At 30.3% G+C, this 19,684-nt stretch overlaps 2 protein-coding genes across 4 annotated transcripts; both read left to right on the plus strand.

Annotated features, from left to right (window-relative positions):
* The first annotated feature begins 1,963 nt into the window (after positions 1–1,963).
* On the plus strand, positions 1,964–4,853 carry LOC106340768 (protein TPX2-like). Of its 2 annotated transcripts, XM_013779612.1 has the most exons (7): positions 1,964–2,134; positions 2,321–2,380; positions 3,245–3,301; positions 3,801–3,899; positions 3,978–4,037; positions 4,366–4,460; positions 4,588–4,853. In XM_013779612.1, the coding sequence occupies exons 1-7, from the start codon at positions 2,093–2,095 to the stop codon at positions 4,706–4,708; spliced, it is 534 nt and encodes a 177-aa protein (XP_013635066.1). In that variant the 5' UTR covers positions 1,964–2,092; the 3' UTR covers positions 4,709–4,853. The 2 variants fall into 2 exon arrangements, with proteins under 2 accessions (XP_013635066.1, XP_013635067.1); XM_013779613.1 differs by lacking the exon at positions 2,321–2,380.
* An 11,834-nt stretch (positions 4,854–16,687) lies between these two features.
* LOC106337698 (U-box domain-containing protein 21) lies at positions 16,688–19,072 on the plus strand. 2 transcript variants are annotated; one of them, XM_013776832.1, is made up of 2 exons: positions 16,688–17,492; positions 18,343–19,072. In XM_013776832.1, exons 1-2 carry the CDS (start codon positions 16,770–16,772, stop codon positions 18,931–18,933), a joined length of 1,314 nt encoding a protein of 437 aa, XP_013632286.1. In that variant the 5' UTR covers positions 16,688–16,769; the 3' UTR covers positions 18,934–19,072. The 2 variants fall into 2 exon arrangements, with proteins under 2 accessions (XP_013632286.1, XP_013632285.1); XM_013776831.1 differs by lacking the exon at positions 18,343–19,072 and having other exon boundaries at positions 16,688–18,222.
* Positions 19,073–19,684: the final 612 nt, after the last annotated feature.

Consider the following 19,684-nt stretch of genomic DNA (forward strand, 5'->3'; position numbering starts at 1 on the left):
TACAATACCAAACTATAAAACTAAAGAAGAATTGCAGAGTCGAGATGATTAATCTCTTTCTTTAAATCTTTAAACGCCCCGTAGTGTGACGGTTTCATAGCGCTCAGATTTCCAAGATACAACTGCAGCATTGTTTCTGTTTACCTTCACCGAAAAACATAATCTATCAAACCTAATTTTGTGATGTACTCTCAGACTCAAAATAAAAAAAAATACTAACATAACTATTCAAAGTAGGAGAAAGTGATTTGTTGTTAAAAGTCTATTTTTTCTATAATGCTTACAAGCCCTTTTATAGAAAAATAATGAGAAGCACAAATTCATTCTTCAACACAAAAATGAAACCTTCATGGTGCACTAATAGAGACTTTAATTCTTGTCAATTAGTATGTGAATTTATTCCACATTTTGACCAAGAAATTAAAGAATAAAATTATTATTGTTTTGACCAATTCAAACAAAATAATATACTTTAAAATTAATTTCTTTTTTTATATTTTATCAATATAAAAGATCAACATATATTTGATTTAAGTTAATGAACATGAATTCCAACTAACAAATCAAAACTCAAATTCAAGTTTAAATATCCAATGAGTATATTTGCTACTTTGTACAATTTTCTCAAATCACACACATTAAACCTCCATTTCTCATTCAAATAAAACTTTATTTTTGACATATGAATACATTATTCATAATGTTTAAAAAATAGTTCCAACAAGAACAGCAGAAAAGCCGGTACCAGTAGGCACCAGAAACAAAATGAACAAAGGATTAAGCACAACAGAGGCTCTCCTGACAGAAGCAGAGAAAACAATATAAATGAGACAGAAATAACCACAGACAAGTTAAACGGTTCTTGCCTCTAACTTGTGATTTATTTTGTAAAATAAAAATTGTATATATTTTTTTGGTAAAAAAAACTGTATACATTATACCTCTTAAATATTAAGTTCTTTACACAAAGAAAATCCCCTCAATATGAAACTTCTTCTCACACATAGAAATTCAGGGAAATCAAGGAAATCACTATGAAACTTCTTCTCACACTTAGAAATTAATGAATGATTAGCAAAGAATGATTATATAATGGAAGTAAGTATATATCGTGAAAATGTGGTGTGAGGGAACATGAAGGACACCCGGAAAATTACAAATATGCATGAGCGGGAAGTTTAATCAGAAAGTAGTTTGGTGAATGAGATAATTAAGCTCTATACCAACTGTTTTTTTCATTGTCGGGCAACATTAATTACCAACGCAACACTTTGAATTGCTTATCAATCTGAAATTGAGAAACGTGTATAGTGGCTAGGGAGCAACCGCGTCACAAATACACGGTTCAAGTTTTGGATTCATGAAGTTGTTGAAAGTAGATATAAATTTACTACTACCAAAACATCTACTGATTTTGTAAAGTTAATTTCTGTGTTTTCACTCCCATACTGATAAGAACACTGTGATATGTTACTAATTCTAAACTTTTACTGTTAGATCCGCTTAAATCTAATTGAAGAAGTTGATAACTAAATGGTAATTTTAAAAAGAATAATTGCACCTCGTATTTTTTCAGAATCTTGGTATGAGGAATGTATCATATATATAAAAATAATAAAAACTTAGGTTGTTGATTAGTATATGAAGTTTAAATTCTCTATGATGAAATTTTACAGACAATCAAAAAAATAAAATACAAATACTTACAAAAATAACAAATACTTTCATATGTCGAGTTCACTTACACTTGCAAGTTTACGGAGACATTTGCACTTATTACTATATTGAATTAATAATGAAAACATGAAGAAATCCTTAATTAAAGCTTGTTGCTGATGCAGCAGCAGACGCCACTTAGGAAAGCTACTAATGTCCAAACTTGTATCTATGTTCGCTTCGTCCTTCACTCTCTATAAATTCACTTAGTCTCTTCTCACTTTCACTCATCAAGTAATACTTTTATTTCACTTCTTTAAAATTTAGAGTCCATTTATAAGTTGTGCCAAAAAGAAAGAGTTATTCCTTTTATACATTGTTCTTACAACTACTATATATCTAATATTATACTTATTATTTAATTATTCTCCTAAACATGTGTACTGGAAAATCATCACACACAAAATCCTCACCCAAGGTTATTCAATAATTGCTACTTTTCACACCAAATTCAATTACTAGTTACTTTCGTGCACGTATGTGTATACGCATTGCATGTAAATATGTTTGCAGGCATATAGAAAATAGGGCACCTGTGTTTATATGTACATTAACTAAGTCAAAGAGATTTAAACTGACAAAATTTTCTCCTTATTTTTAAAAGTTAGGGAAAATAAGTCCAGCTTCTTCTGTACTGTCCCTGGGTTCCGACAGTAAAGGAATGGTGAGATGAAGATTCTTTCGTTTTATTTTCTTGTGGGGCATTAATGTTTCTTGTATATATAGTTTTAACCATTACTTCTTTTAATCAAATTTTCAATCTTTTTGTGGGTGCAAAACTAATTTTGGTAAAGGAAAACACTTGCTTGAAGACTCTAACTTGTTTGTATATGTTTGGACTAAAAAGGTCACTTGATGGACATTGAGTTTCTGCTTTGCAAACGTCGTTTAGCAACAAGATAATAAATCGACCAGTACCCATAGTTTTTATTATTAAAATAAATATAAATTAATTAATATTCAAATGATGAAATAACTATAACTTTTCTGCCAATATCAGTATAATTAAGTTACAGTTTGAATGTTCTTGATAGAAATATTACTAATGAAATCGGCATTTTCTAGGAATATCCGTATAATCTGTCTTTCACAATCTCACTTCATGAAAAGTTTCACAAGGTTGAGTTTTTTGGGTGTGTGTGGTGTGGACGTGTAGTCAATCTGGAAAGGTTCCATTTCTATAACAAACTGATTAACTAGTATTGCTTGTTGAGTTCTACTCTAGGTATATTACACGTTGGTTATGCAAAAAGGAGTAAATAGTATCAAATTGTTTTCCTGATGGACTTGTATAAAATTTTTTCCTGATGGACTTAGGATTCTTAATTTCTTACAAGAACCTGACTAGTAAAAGTGTGTCACACGTTTAGTTATACTGTAGGTATATATTATGTCTCGACTGAAAGTTGTAAAACAAAGAGTAAAACAATAGTTTTATTTGAATGCACTTAATACTATATTGATCAATGTGAATCCTCATATATAACAATTCAATTTCTTCAACTATTCACTGAAAATTCTATTGTAGAACAAAGTGGAACTCAAAGATAGAGCGCATGGCAAAACCAAGGCAGCCGCTGCTAAGGTATCCATATAGAGATTCTATGATCAACTATGAATTCTTAAAAAAAAAAAAATATGGTAACTATTATCCAGTTTCCACTTTCCACAATATAACTCATAAAAGAGAAAAGGTGTATGTTACACGAAAAATATTCTACTCAAGAAAATATACAAGTTACAACTCTCATCTACGTACTCGTTTTACTACGGTTTATGTCACTATAACTGTTATAGATATGCATTATGTGTTTATATGCAGCATTAACACCAACGGTCTCAAATGATTTGAGATTTGTAGACACACTTTTATTAGTCAGGTTCTTATAAGAAATTAAGAATCCTACAATATTAAATATTTTGAAATTAGTTATAGAAACATATGTTTTTTTTATTTCTATATCGGCACTCCCTCAAATTATCCAATATTGCGCAGGCTAAAATACCGTTTTACGTGAACATAATTACTGTACGACTAGTTAACAACTTAACATGCATGTAACTAATGTTTTCCAATCAATCAGAATGTTGCAAAGGCACCAGCAAAAGAGAACAAAAAGCCTCTTGAGTTCAAGCTTCACTCTGGCGAGAGAGCAGTGAAACGTGCCATGTTCAACTACACGGTTTACACGATCATCCTTAATATTGTTTAATTAATTTTGCTTTTCAATTTCCATGTAGCTCATTCCTCGTATTCTCAGGTTGCAACAAATTATTATATCACAAAACTACAGAAGAAACAAGAGGAGAGGTTGCAAAAGGTAATCTACAAAACAAAACAAAATGCTTACTTAGCATCTGGTTAGAGAAAAACCTTAGCCAATTCAAACAAAGAAAATAGTACTCTGACCTGTATCCTACTAACACGGTACCGTACTTTTATATGACCATGAAACTGAAGATTTAATTAATTTCTTGGTGTAAGGTATAAAACGGAATTTTGGTTTGATATGAGTCCTGTGAACACACCTTCGACCGTACATAGATATATAACCGGAACTTCTTAAACTAAAAGAGTAGTGTACTTGGAATCGGTTAAAGAAGAATTCTCAAAAATAAACCTTTTTATTAAACCGAACCGTGGAACAGATGATAGAAGAGGAAGAGATTCGTACGCTACGGAAGGAAATGGTTCCAAAAGCTCAACTGATGCCTTTCTTCGATAGACCGTTCCTCCCACAGAGGTTAGTTTGGTCCTAAAGCGACTTTAATAATGCAAAAAAAAAAAGAGTAGTATTAAATGATTCAAATGGTTATTAATTATGAATCTAAATATTTCTTTTTCTTTTCAAATCAATGTTTTGGGTGTAGATCGAGCAGACCATTGACGATGCCAAAGGAACCAAGCTTTGGAAATGTAAACAGTACTTGTTGGACTTGTGTCTTCAACAACCAACACTATCTCTACCATATTCATCATGCTCATGCTTAAATCTTGAGAGCCACTAGCTCAGTTAGAGGCTTTTGCTAATTTTCATTTCAAATCTTCCTTTTCCAAACTATCTTTTTGTTAATCTTGGTAAGTTTATGTCTCTTTTCTTTGGTCCTTTCCTCTTCTCACTTGTTCGTAGATTTAAATAAATGACTGATTTCAATTGATATCATTTCCACGTTGATATACTTCATCCGTTTCAAAATGTAACTAGTTTAGACTAAAAACACTAATATTAAAAAAATTGGTACTTTAAGAAAAATAATATTTAATTAATTAGTTCAACCAATTATAAAAAAATTAATATTATTTGATTGGTTACACTATATCCAATAAATGTAAAAGTTATTTAGATATTTAGAAACTACTTACATTTTGAAACAAAAGAATTTTCCTTAAACTAGTTACAATAAGAAACGGAGGGAGTATAAGATAGTCAGTCTTGTCATTAATACTTTATGTCATTAATATATATTTTTACCTTTTAACTTTTAGTTTTTTTTAAAGTTTTGTTTGTTTCTCAATAAAGTTAAACCATTCGTATTTTTAGACTTTGATTTATGTTTCTAGCAAAATGCATCAACTAAAATCGAAAACATTGTATTTTAAATATTTAATTGATTCACATCAAAAAATAACATAAACTTTCGCTATTTTATTATTTTTTACTATTTTCTATTATTTCATTTACAATTATATATTTATCTTAATATTAGCCAAACTAAAGCAGAACACATAATCTAAACAGAAAACCTCCATAATCACAAAGAAAAAAAATACCAAAGTAACTCTAACTCAATAAAGGTTCAGAGCTCAAAGGCGATCAAGAACGAAAACTAACTTACCCCACATTATCGTACAGTGTCTTGGCAAGAACAATCAAAGTCAGAAAAATGTAGAAAGATAATCTTGAGATAAAGCAATCCCCCGAATACAGAGGAGTGTGATCAAAGACCAATGCAAAGAACCAAGAAAGCGACTTAGAGGAAGAATAATCAACAGAAGGCCAAAATCACCACAAAGCAGGAATATACATACATAACTAACGATAAGCACAACCACCGGCTAAGAGGTAAAAAGCACTTCACAAACTAAACATGCACAAACAAGACGCCTATGCCGGTGAAGAACCACAAAGCTCTGGATAGAAGAGACCAAATCTCCAAGAGACTAATACCGCACACTTATACTAAAAGAAGCAAGGGAAGAAGAGAACAACCTGAGTGAGGGAGAACGGAAGCCATCCCCCGAGAAACCAGAGACCAGACTTGAGACCAGAAACAATCTTCCAAATCTACAGAGCATACTCGGAGGAGAACAATATCCAAACCTGGAGTGGTAAACATGGCAAATGAGAGAGTTACAGAGTTGCAAGCAGCGATGAAAGCTGCAACGAGATGAGGGAACATAGATGGAAGGGTAGACAAAACGAAATTCATCAAATCATGGAGCCGTACTCGAGCTATAGAATTTAGATCACCAAAAACCATATCTTGAAAACCAAGACGAGAAGGGACTATCGATGGTAAGCTAACGACGAGGAAAACAACTTCAAATACGACTAAACTCTGACCCAACCTAAAGAGATGCAGTTCCTAACATGAGCCAAAATCTAAGAAAGAAGTGGAGAAAAAAGTGAGGATGAACAAAAGCACATATGTGAGTCTTTTTCGGTGATGGTGAGAATCACATCACACCGGAAAGGTAAACGAAATACATAGATGGTGACGGCTCAATGTAAAAATATAGGGAGAGAGCACAAAAGATCTTAAGAAAGTAATGTTCAAATATTTGGAAAAAAATATTAATTTTACCCAGAAACTATTAGCCTTAGAATCAACAAATGCCTAAATGTAGAATTATTGAAATTCAATATGCATTACATCACAAACTCACTCCACCAATAATAAGTATTATTATATCCACAACAACACACTATTAAAAAAACAAACACATAATATATTAGCATATCACTTATTACTACATAACATAATAAAAATACCAAATAATACTCTTAGCAAATAAAGACGATCACATAATTAGTTAACTATATCATCCAAAAAATAATAATTAACAACAATAAAACAATATTCCGCGCGGACATGCCTCTAGTTTTGTACACAGAAGAAGTATGAGTAATTAATTCTAGTTGAAATGATTTACTGTTTGAAATACAAAAAATTGGATGTTTCAGATATTTAAATCAATCATGCTAAAATCATCTCGCTCACGCGCTGACAAGAACTTGAAGTTTGCCTAAAACAATTTCCAAAAAAAATCACTTCCTATTTTGTACAAAAATGTTGTTTTAAGATTGTTTACACTACTGACAAAAAAAAATGTTTACACTTATTAAAAATTAATGTTCATTCATAAATGTATAAATTCGTTTATTGAATATATACATTTTATTACTATTAACAGATGAATATACATTAAAACTTAAAAGAGAAAATGATTAGGATAGCACTAAAAATATTTTTGTCACAAATATAGCCTTTAGGGAGGGGGGGGGGATTTGTTAACATGTATCCTCTTTTTTGTCTTTTTACATTTTAGATTCTTATTTTTTTAGATTATTGGAATTTGGTTCACTATTTTCTAATTATGCACTATATAATCCTTCTCACGATAACCATCATCATTTGAAGTTTGATAATCTATTTTTTGTTCAAAAAAATGCAAAACGAATAAAGAAATAAGTAAAAAAATATAAATGTATTTTAAATATTTAATTGATTCACATCTAAAAATAACATAAACTTTCGCTATTTTATTATTTTTTACTATTTTCTATTATTTCATTTACAATTATATATTTATCTTAATATTAGCCAAACTAAAGCAGAACACATAATCTAAACAGAAAACCTCCATAATCACAAAAAAAAATGCCAAAGTAACTCTAACTCAATAAAGGTCCAGAGCTCAAAGGCGATCAAGAACGAAAACTAACTTACCCCACTTTATCGTACAGTGTCTTGGCAAGAACAATCAAAGTCAGAAAAAATGTAGAAAGATAATCTTGAGATAAAACAATCCCTCGAACACAGAGGAGTGTGATCAAAGACCAATGCAAAGAACCAAGAAAGCGACTTAGAGGAAGAATAATCAACAGAAGGCCAAAATCACCACGAAGCAGAAATATACATACATAACGAACGATAAGCACAACCACCAGTTAAGAGGTAAAAAACACCTCACAAACTAGACCTGCACAAACAAGACGCCTATGCCGGTGAAGAACCACAAAGCTCTGGATAGAAGAGACCAAATCTCCAAGTGACTACCGCACACTTATACTAAAAGAAGCAAGGGAAGAAGAGAACAACCTGAGTGAGGGAGAACGGAAGCCATCCCCCGGGAAACCAGAGACCAGACTTGAGACCAAAAACAATCTTCCAAATCTACAGAGCATACTCGGAGGAGAACAATATCCAAACCTGGAGTGGTAAACATGGCAAATGAGAGAGTTACAGAGTTGCAAGCAGCGATGAAAGCTGCAACGAGATGAGGGAACATAGATGGAAGGGTAGACAAAACGAAATTCATCAAATCATGGAGCCGTACTCGAGCTATAGAATTTAGATCACCAAAAACCATATCTTGAAAACCAAGACGAGAAGGGACTATCGATGGTAAGCTAACGACGAGGAAAACAACTTCAAATACGACTAAACTCTGACCCAACCTAAAGAGATGCAGTTCCTAACATGAGCCAAAATCTAAGAAAGAAGTGGAGAAAAAAGTGAGGATGAACAAAAGCACATATGTGAGTCTTTTTCGGTGATGGTGAGAATCACATCACACCGGAAAGGTAAACGAAATACATAGATGGTGACGGCTCAATGTAAAAATATAGGGAGAGAGCACAAAAGATCTTAAGAAAGTAATGTTCAAATATTTGGAAAAAAATATTAATTTTACCCAGAAACTATTAGCCTTAGAATCAACAAATGCCTAAATGTAGAATTATTGAAATTCAATATGCATTACATCACAAACTCACTCCACCAATAATAAGTATTATTATATCCACAACAACACACTATTAAAAAAACAAACACATAATATATTAGCATATCACTTATTACTACATAACATAATAAAAATACCAAATAATACTCTTAGCAAATAAAGACGATCACATAATTAGTTAACTATATCATCCAAAAAATAATAATTAACAACAATAAAACAATATTCCGCGCGGACATGCCTCTAGTTTTGTACACAGAAGAAGTATGAGTAATTAATTCTAGTTGAAATGATTTACTGTTTGAAATACAAAAAATTGGATGTTTCAGATATTTAAATCAATCATGCTAAAATCATCTCGCTCACGCGCTGACAAGAACTTGAAGTTTGCCTAAAACAATTTCCAAAAAAAATCACTTCCTATTTTGTACAAAAATGTTGTTTTAAGATTGTTTACACTACTGACAAAAAAAAATGTTTACACTTATTAAAAATTAATGTTCATTCATAAATGTATAAATTTGTTTATTGAATATATACATTTTATTACTATTAACAGATGAATATACATTAAAACTTAAAAGAGAAAATGACTAGTATAGCACTAAAATTTTTTTTGTCACAAATATAGCCTATAAGAATAAAAATGACCAAAATAACACTTAATGTTTTATCAAAAGAGATAAAGATACATTTATACGCCAATGGTAAATTAATTTAGAAATTAGGGTTTAGAGTTAAGGGGTGGGGTTTAGGATTTAGGGTTTAGGGTTTAGAGTTTATGATTTAGGGTTTAGGGTTTAGGGTTTAAGTTTTAGGGTTTAGAGTTTAGGGTTTAGAGTTTAGGGTTTAGGATTTTGAGTTTAGGGTTTAGAGTTTAGGGTTTAGAGTTTAGAGTTTGGGTTTTAGGGTTTAGAGTTTAGGTAGAATTGAGAAGTGGGGTTTTGGGATAAGATTTCAAATTTTGAAAAATAAAAAAAATTAAATTTTTCAAAAGATAAAATGCTATTTTGGTCATTTTAGTTTTTGAGAACTATTTTTGTGACATAAACTTAGAAATGCTCTATTTTGAAGATTTGCCCAACTTAAAATTTATGTTAAAGAAAGAGCTAAAAAAACCCATCACAACGACACACAGGGAATCGAGACTCATGATAGGTTAATAGACACTATGCACAAGAGTTTGCAAATTCAAATCCATTTTTTTACATTTTAACACTTCGGATCATCTTTTCTTTCTTCTACCTAATTATTCAACATTAAATTTACTTTTATATCTTACAATAATTTTGTATAATAAATTCAACACCCTATCCCACCATACTTCACTATTTTAATTTCATATTTTTATTTTTATATACTTACATAGTTACATATTAATAATATTAATAAAAATTGAAAATATACTAAAATAACTAAGATTTAAATAAAATTTAACAATTAATTGGTTTTTGTTTAATATTTATTCGTGTATTAAAAATAATTAATTGGTTTTTGTTTAATATTTATTCATGTATTAAAAATCAAACTAAATTTTATTAAAATATAGTAAAATGATTTTATTTTTTGTAACCAAATAAAATGAGAAGAAAGTTTCTCTTTATATAATATAAAATATAATAAATTTTGATGTAGAAATAAATAAAAATAAATGAATTGACTTTATAAAAATCAACCACAAATAATTAGGACAAAAAAATATCAAATATATTAATGGGACATTTGGTTCTATAACAAAAAAAAATCACCAAATGACTATATCAAGCTATAGGCTATGATATACTTTCTATATTATATCTCTTTTATTTTATCCTTACTCTTTTTTTTTTCTCTTCTCTCGTCTCGAGCGTTTCTAATGATATAAAGATGAATTTTATATTACCCTTCTCGCACACGCACACTCTTAGTATTTTACATATTTAAACATAGTTTTTTTCTACACATAACATGATTTGAAACTTTCAAAACAAACATATACTTTTTATTAGATTTTATACAATATTTCATAAATTTGATTTTAAATCTATATAATTTTACACATGCATATGGTATAGTTAGATTTTACTGTTCAAAAAAGAACAATAATATTATGTTATATTCTATTTAAAAACATAAAATGGAATGTACTCTCCGTTTTTCTCTCTGTTTAGATTTGTTCTACGTGTACACAGAAAATAGAATAATACGTGGACGAATTTAAGTATAATCACACACTCAAGGAGAGATTAGTTGTTTAGTAGGAAATACATTTATTTTAAAATTTTATACTGAAATTTTATCATTTTGTGGTTCATAAATAAAAACGTATTCATTTATTCTGGACACTGAAAACGTTTTTACTATAATTTTCATTATTTTCTGTTAAGCTCTTGTTTATATATCCAAACATATTTTAGTGAAACAAATAAAAACAATAAACTTTTTACATCCACACTTTATCGTTCAGCTCTAACATGTAATGAAAATGTTTCAAATGTTGGAGAAATCTAGTTTCATGAATTTCTACACAAATGGAAATATGGAACATCCATCGTTGCTGGAAGAAAGAAAAATCATATTATGAAAAAAAAAACTCTGAATATTGTGATGAACATTGCTCATTTGATCATTTTGTGATGGAACTTCATGCAACATTACAATTACATGAAAAAATATTGGGTAAAAAAATCGGCGCTTACGATAACACTAAAAGTATGCAAAAAGCGGATGTCAGAGATTGATGTGTTAGAATCTTAAAGTAGTGGTTCTAAGATCATCTTCGAAAATGAACTCTATTTTGAAGTTTTCAAAACTCTATATTTGAAATTTAAAGGTGTTCTTCTCCAAAAGAAAAACTTCAAACTCAACTTTAAAACTATTTATATTTTATAATATGGTCCTTATATTTGTCATAACTAATTTGAATTCATAAAACTTTTGTAAACAGCTAGCACATATATAAACATATTACAACAATATTAATTAATAAAATATTTTATGAAAATATAAAAATTAAAAAAAAAAAAATTTAATTAATATTAAACTTCAAACAGAATACCATATTATTTTATAAAATGATTTCTGTAATTCATATATGATCTATTAGTGCGTTTCGAAGTAAAAATGGCTCTCCTCATTTTTACTTTGTAGATTACGAACTAAAATTTCTTGAAATCGGGTAATATTGATAATTGTAAATACATTAGACCGGAACAAGAAAGTAAAAGAGAAACATCAAATATTGCTAAAAGACTAATTTCTTTTGATTATATTAATACTCGTGAATATATTCGATATGAACAAGAATGAATTGTACGAAAAAAGACATCAAAAACAACAACAACAACCATCTTCAGTTACACACAAAAATTTGGACAATATTTGAAAATTTTGAAGGTTCATGATCAAACTTACCTGACTATTAGTGTTGTTGTAATATTTAAATTTGTGTAATATTTATGTCTTCATGTAATTTTTTAAAATCTTTTTCTTAAGTTTTGTTTTGTATATTATTGTTGTCTAAATCTAGCTTAAAATATTTTAAATCTTAATTTAAAGTTTCATTTAATTTTATGTGTAAAATTTAAAATCTTTAAACAAAATTTAAAATATTTATGAGATATAATTTTTTTAAGGATTAAAACAATAAACGAAAAAATATTTATGAATCATAAAAGTGATGTGTGATTGTAGGGACCAAAATGCAAATAAAAATATGAAACTTCACATTTGAAGTTTTTGAAGAGTGAAACTCCAAATATAGAGTTTCACTTTTCAAAACTTCAAATTTGAAGTTTCACTTTTCAAAACTTCAAATTTGAATTTTCATCTTTTCATTTGCAATTTAGTCCTTACAATTATACATCATATTTATATTTCTTAAATATTGTTTTGTTTAACTTTTTAATCCTTATAACTTTTATATCTCATAAATATTTCAAATTTGTTTTATAAATTTAAGTTTTACACATGAAATTAAATAAAAAATTTTAAATAAGATTTATAATATTTTAAAACTAAAATTAAACAACAAGAATATTACAAAAAACCATAATAAAAACTTATTAAAAAGACACATGAAGATCAATGGCAGAAGCAACAGTTGAAAAGACGGAAAATGAAGATATCCGATTTCAGCAATTTTTGGCTCGTAATCTACTAATAAAAAATAAAGAGAATCATTTCTTACTTCGAAATGCACTAGTTGATCATATATAGGAGCATTACGGAAATAATTTTATAATAATGTAATATTTGCTTGCAGTTTAATATTTAATTATGTACTTTTATTTATAATTTTATATTTTAATGTATGATTTTTTTAATTAATATTTCTGTAATATTTATATATATATATATATATATATATATATATATGTGTATTAGTTATTTATAGAAGTTTTATGAATTTACATTAACTATGACAAATATAAGGACTATAGTGTAAAATATAAATAATTTTGAAGTTAGGTTTGAAATTTTACTTTTGGAAAATAACACATTGAAACTTCAAATATAGAGTTTCGGAAACTTCAAAATAGAGTTCATTTTTGGAGATGGTCTACAAGTGTGAGAGTGAGGCAAGTTCTTTCAACTTGCAAAATTTAATATATCTCGGGAGTGATGCAACAAAAACATTTGAAATAAAAGTAAATACACAACCTTGGAAACATCCAATAAATAATGAAATAATTAAACAGTTGAATGAGTTGGCGTCAAAATCAATCAAAGGCTAAAATCACTTAAACATGGAAAAACGTATTGCCTACGTAACCGAGCCAAAAATGTTGGAGAATAATTCGGCAACCATAAATCTGAATATACTTCATATATTTATTGAGAATTAGGCCAAAAAAAACCTCAACTTTGCACGAATTGCCAAAAGAAACATAAATTTTTGGGCTGACCAAAAAAACACCAAACTTTCATTGACTTTAGAATTAATTAACAATGTTTTCGCTGACTTACCAATTTAGCACGCCGTCAACAAATTTAACAGAAATATTTGACGTCGTTTATTGTTGGCTTTAAGTGAAACGACGTCGTTTTCAAATGATGTAAAACAACGTCGTTTTACATGATTTGAAATTAAAAATATGTAGACCTCTGGATTCGAACTCAGGTTGGTTGGTCAAATGGCAATGTATTTTACCACTGGACTACTGGTACTTTCAATATACTTATTAACATGTTTACTTTTATTTGGTACATATTAAATATAAAAAATTCTCTAAAAACTTAATAAGAACTTCAAAATTCCAAAAAAAATTAAAGAACTAAAGAAGAGTTTTATAAAATTAATTTAGAAATTAAAATTAAAAATAAAATTTTATTTTTCTTTTTAAAAAATAAAAACTCTTCCAAAATTTTCTAAAAACTTAAAAAGATCTTTAAAATTCCAAAAAATTGAAAAAATAAAGAATTTTTTTATAAAATTAATTTTGAAATTAAAATAGAAAATAAAATTTTATTTTTTCTTTTCAATTCGTGAAAAGTTCGTGTTTTTTTTTAAAAGAAAAATAAAATTTTATTTTCTATTTTAATTTCAAAATTAATTTTATAAAACAAATTCTATTTTAATTTCAAAATTAATTATATAAAATATTTGGGGTATCGAACTTATGATTATGAGCTTGTTAAAATTAATTTTGAAATTAAAATAGAAAATAAAATTTTATTTTCTATTTTAATTTCAAAATTAATTTTATAAAAAATTTCTATTTTAATTTCAAAATTAATTATATAAAAAATATCTTTATTTTTTCAATTTTTTGGAATTTTAAAGATCTTTTTAAGTTTTTAGAAAATTTTGGAAGAGTTTTTATTTTTAAAAAAGAAAAATAAATTTTTTTTTTAAATTTTTATGCTCTAAATTAATTTTATAAAAATCTTTTTTATTTTTTTAATTTTTTTTGGAATTTTAGAGATCTTATTAAGTTTTTAGAGAATTTTTTATATTTAATATGTACCAAATAAAAGTAAACATGTTAGTAAGTACATTGAAAGTGCAAGTAGCCTAGTTGTAAAATAGCTTGCCATTTGACCAACCAACTTGGGTTCAAATCCACGGGTCTACATATTTTTAATTTCAAATCATGTAAATCATTTGAAAACGACGTCATTTCACTTAACGCCAACAATAAACGATGTCAAATATTTCTGTTAAATTTGTTGACGGCGTGCTAAATTGGCAAGTTAGCGAAAACATTGTTAATTAATTCTAAAGTCAATGAAAGTTTGATGTTTTTTTGGTCAGCTCAAAAGTTTATGTTTCTTTTGGCAATTCGTGCAAGGTTGAGGTTTTTTTTGGCCGAATTCTCTATATCTATTCCCAAAAAGTGAATAAATTATTTTCCGCGTGGATAAGAATTATTCTTTATTATATACTCCCTCCGTTTCTAATTGTAAGTAGTTTTGCATAAAAACACAAATATTTAGAAAGCTGTAATTTGAAAAAAATATATCATTTAATCAATTAATTCAACCAATTATAAAAAACCTAACATTATTTCATTGGTCACACGGTATCCAATAAATGAAAAGATGTATTAAAATATATAAACTACTTATATCGTGAAACAAACTCTTTTTGCTAGAACTACTTACATTTGGAAACAGATGGAGTATAAGCCATATGGTATATAAGAAACCCCTTTGTACTTAAATGAATAATGAGTATGATTATGTAAAGTCAGAAATAGATAATCCATCTTAGGACTATGCAAATAAACCGAACCCGAAAACTCGAACCGAACTCGATCCGAACCCGGCATAAGTACCGAATGGATCTTGTTTTATGGTATTTCGGGTTATGGGTATTATCCGATCCAAACCCGAACCTAAATGGATACCCGATAGAATCCGAAACATTCAAAATTTCCAAAAAGAACTTGTACCAAACATGATCTCAATTCCTAATATGTGTTCAAAATATATTGAACATTTCAAAATAGTTATCTATTATATGAAGATTGGTGGTTGAAGATGGCGGTTGAAGGTTGAAGTTTTTAGATTTTGGTTTTGTTTTCATTGAATAATGTTTTTTCATTTCATGAGAACTTGGTTTTCGTTTTATGCTTTCATTTATTTGATTTTCTTTCGATCAATAACTATGTTTACCTTTCACTTGATTTTGAATGATCACATTTGATGGTCCTTTTTTTTGAACCGATTTTATTTATATTTTGATTATAAAATAGGTACAAATCAAGTATTTTAAAACCGAAGAACTGATTATACTTACTTTTTGATTACAAAGTAGATATAAATCAGGTAAATTTAAACCGAAGAACCGATTGAGACCCGAACCCGAAAGTACATCTAGTTGTACCGGTTCTTTGAAGATTTACTAACCCCAACCCGAACCCGATAGAACCCGAACCAGTCTTGAACCGAATTTTCATGTAACCCGAATGGAGCTGATTTTGATAAACCCGATTGGACTAAACCGAAACCCGATTGGGATCCCGAATACCCATGCCTAATCCATCTATTTAAGCAGTCTCTACGTGAAATGAATGTTATAGTTGCAACGGTCATTGACTCATTGCTATTATGCAAGGCCCGAGTCTATGGATCTGGGTCCTAGAACTAGAAGATCTGCTTTCTACGTTATGGTTCTGTTCTTCCTTGAAACGTTCAACGGTCAAATTTTTCCACTTGCTAAGAGCCTAAGACCAAAACAGCTTGCAAATTAAGACCTAATAAACTTCTGCTCATTCTATTCACTCGTAAAACTTTGACCCACCACTTGCGAAAAAATACTCCCTCCGTTCCTAAAAGATGTATGTTCTAGAAAAAAAATTTGTTTCAAAAAGATACATTTTTTATCTTTTCAATGTATGATTTTATGAAAAATTGTAAGTTTCAAAAAAATTAATGGTGTTTATTGAATTTCTATTGGCTAAAAATTATGAAAAATTGTTATTCACAAAAAACAATGCATATTTAATGAGTTTTCTAAATATATGTGAAAAGTTTAGAATATACATCTTTTAAAAACAGAGGGAGTAGTATAAATATGATTTTCATTATTTTATAAAACCCTCAGAAAACTATAATCTCCCAAATCAATCTTGGTTTTGTTGAGATTGCTTCACATAAGATGGGTTTTACATGGGGAATGAGACTACGTGGAGCTAGCAAGAAGAAGATAGCTCCGGTAATGAGTTGGTCGGAATCGACATCGGAGCCGGATATAACGATTCCGCCGGAGTTTCAATGCCCGATCTCAATCGATCTCATGAAAGATCCGGTGATAATCTCCACAGGCATTACCTACGACCGCACAAGCATCGAAAAATGGATCGATTCAGGGAACAACACGTGTCCTGTCACGAACACAGTCTTGACCACTTTCGATCAGATCCCGAACCACACGATTCGCAAGATGATCCAAGGATGGTGCGTGGAGATAGGATCGTCGTTGATTGAGCGGATCCCAACGCCACGTGTCCCTTTGATGCCGTGTGAGGTCTACGAGATCTGTAGAAAGTTATCCTCTGCTACGCGGCGTGGGGATTACGAGAAATGCGAGGAGATTATTTGGAGGATTAAGAAGTTGGAAAAAGAAAGCGAGAAAAATAGAAATTGTATTATTGAAAACGGCGTCGCATTGGTTTTGTGTGATTGTTTCGAGAAGTTCTCGGCAGACGAGAAATCAACGTCCATCTTGGGAAAGATTTTATCTCTGCTGACGTGGATGGTTCCTATTGGGTGGGAGGGTTTAACGACACTGGCGTCTGCGTCGTCGTTTCGTTGCATCGCGGGTTTCCTGAGGAGCAAGGACGATACCGTTCGTGAAAACGCTGCGTTTTTGTTGAAGGAGATCCTATCGTTGGAAGAAACGCAAGTTCACGCGTTTGCGGAGGAGAACGGAGTCGCGGCAGCGTTTCTTAAACTTATTCGCGATTCCGTTTCGTCTAGCGCAACGAGATCTTCCTTGACAGCGGTTTCTCAAATGGTCTTGGCAAAGCCCGAGATCGCGTCTGAGTTTCTCGAAATCGGTCTTGTGAATCAAACGGTGGAGATGATCATTGATGGTGAGAATAGCGTTTGCGAGAAAGCGTTGGCGGTTCTAGACGCGGTTTGCGAAACCAGCGAAGGGATAGAGGAAGTGAGGAAAAACGCGTTGGTGATGCCGCTTTTGGTGAAGAAGATTCTTAAGGTCTCTGAACAAGGGACGTGGAGCTCAGTGTCTGCGATTTTGAAGCTGTGTAAAGCAGGGAACGCGTCCACGGTTGAAGAAGCGGTGCGTTTGGGAGCGTTTCAGAAGATGTTTTTGGTGTTACAGGTTGGGTATGGAGAAGTTAAGGAGAAAGCGACAGAGTTGTTGAAGATGATGAACACACAGATGAAACTGATGAGCGATGATGTTGATTCTTCAATGGAGTTTAAGTATCTCAAGAAGCCATTTTGAAGTAGATAAATTGTATAAAGACAACCACATTCTTTGCAAATCACAGATATGATCATTATGAAAATGAAGCAAATGATCAATGAGAATTTATATAAAATCTAAATAATGTTTAAAAAAGCCTAAATGAATGGGAAGAGACTTGGACACAAGAATAACAATTAATTTTATATAAAATTCAAATGGATGAATTTGTGAAATAACCATTATAGAAAAAAAATTAAGAATATAACGTGAAAACGCTGCGTTTTTGTTGAAGGAGATCCTATCGTTGGAAGAAACGCAAGTTCACGCGTTTGCGGAGGAGAACGGAGTCGCGGCAGCGTTTCTTAAACTTATTCGCGATTCCGTTTCGTCTAGCGCAACGAGATCTTCCTTGACAGCGGTTTCTCAAATGGTCTTGGCAAAGCCCGAGATCGCGTCTGAGTTTCTCGAAATCGGTCTTGTGAATCAAACGGTGGAGATGATCATTGATGGTGAGAATAGCGTTTGCGAGAAAGCGTTGGCGGTTCTAGACGCGGTTTGCGAAACCAGCGAAGGGATAGAGGAAGTGAGGAAAAACGCGTTGGTGATGCCGCTTTTGGTGAAGAAGATTCTTAAGGTCTCTGAACAAGGGACGTGGAGCTCAGTGTCTGCGATTTTGAAGCTGTGTAAAGCAGGGAACGCGTCCACGGTTGAAGAAGCGGTGCGTTTGGGAGCGTTTCAGAAGATGTTTTTGGTGTTACAGGTTGGGTATGGAGAAGTTAAGGAGAAAGCGACAGAGTTGTTGAAGATGATGAACACACAGATGAAACTGATGAGCGATGATGTTGATTCTTCAATGGAGTTTAAGTATCTCAAGAAGCCATTTTGAAGTAGATAAATTGTATAAAGACAACCACATTCTTTGCAAATCACAGATATGATCATTATGAAAATGAAGCAAATGATCAATGAGAATTTATATAAAATCTAAATAATGTTTAAAAAAGCCTAAATGAATGGGAAGAGACTTGGACACAAGAATAACAATTAATTTTATATAAAATTCAAATGGATGAATTTGTGAAATAACCATTATAGAAAAAAAATTAAGAATATAATCATCTCTTGGTAATTGTGTCAATTGATTACATAAGTGGACATTTTTTTCCTTTCCAGCCAGCGCGTGAGCATGAACACAACAAACCAGATAAGAAAGACTATTCTATTTCTGATGTGTATATAGAATAGATAAGCAATGTCCACACAAAATGTAGTGAAGAGAGAGGGAAAGAGGAAGGGATGGAGGGGGAGAGACAGAAGGAGAGAGGGGGGAGAGAGGGAGGGAGGGAAGGAGGAATCTATACTATATGTTTATGATAGTATAGATTTAAAATCCCGTTAATGGAATATTTTATAAAATTTATAAAATATAAATTTGTTTTGAAAGTTTCGAAACATTTTATGTGTAGAAAAAATCTATGTTTTCAATATGTAAAATACAAAGTTTAATAAGTATTGTAGTATGAGTTGAAATCAATTAAAAACAGAAGGGGAAAACATATTTGTAAGACAAAGAAAAAGAAAAAAAAAAGAAACAAAAGTTCAAGCAAATGTAGTAAGGGTAATATGTCAATTATTAC

Source organism: Brassica oleracea, chromosome C4 (genome assembly GCF_000695525.1).
Source record: "Brassica oleracea var. oleracea cultivar TO1000 chromosome C4, BOL, whole genome shotgun sequence".
Classification (NCBI taxonomy): Eukaryota; Viridiplantae; Streptophyta; class Magnoliopsida; order Brassicales; family Brassicaceae; genus Brassica; species Brassica oleracea.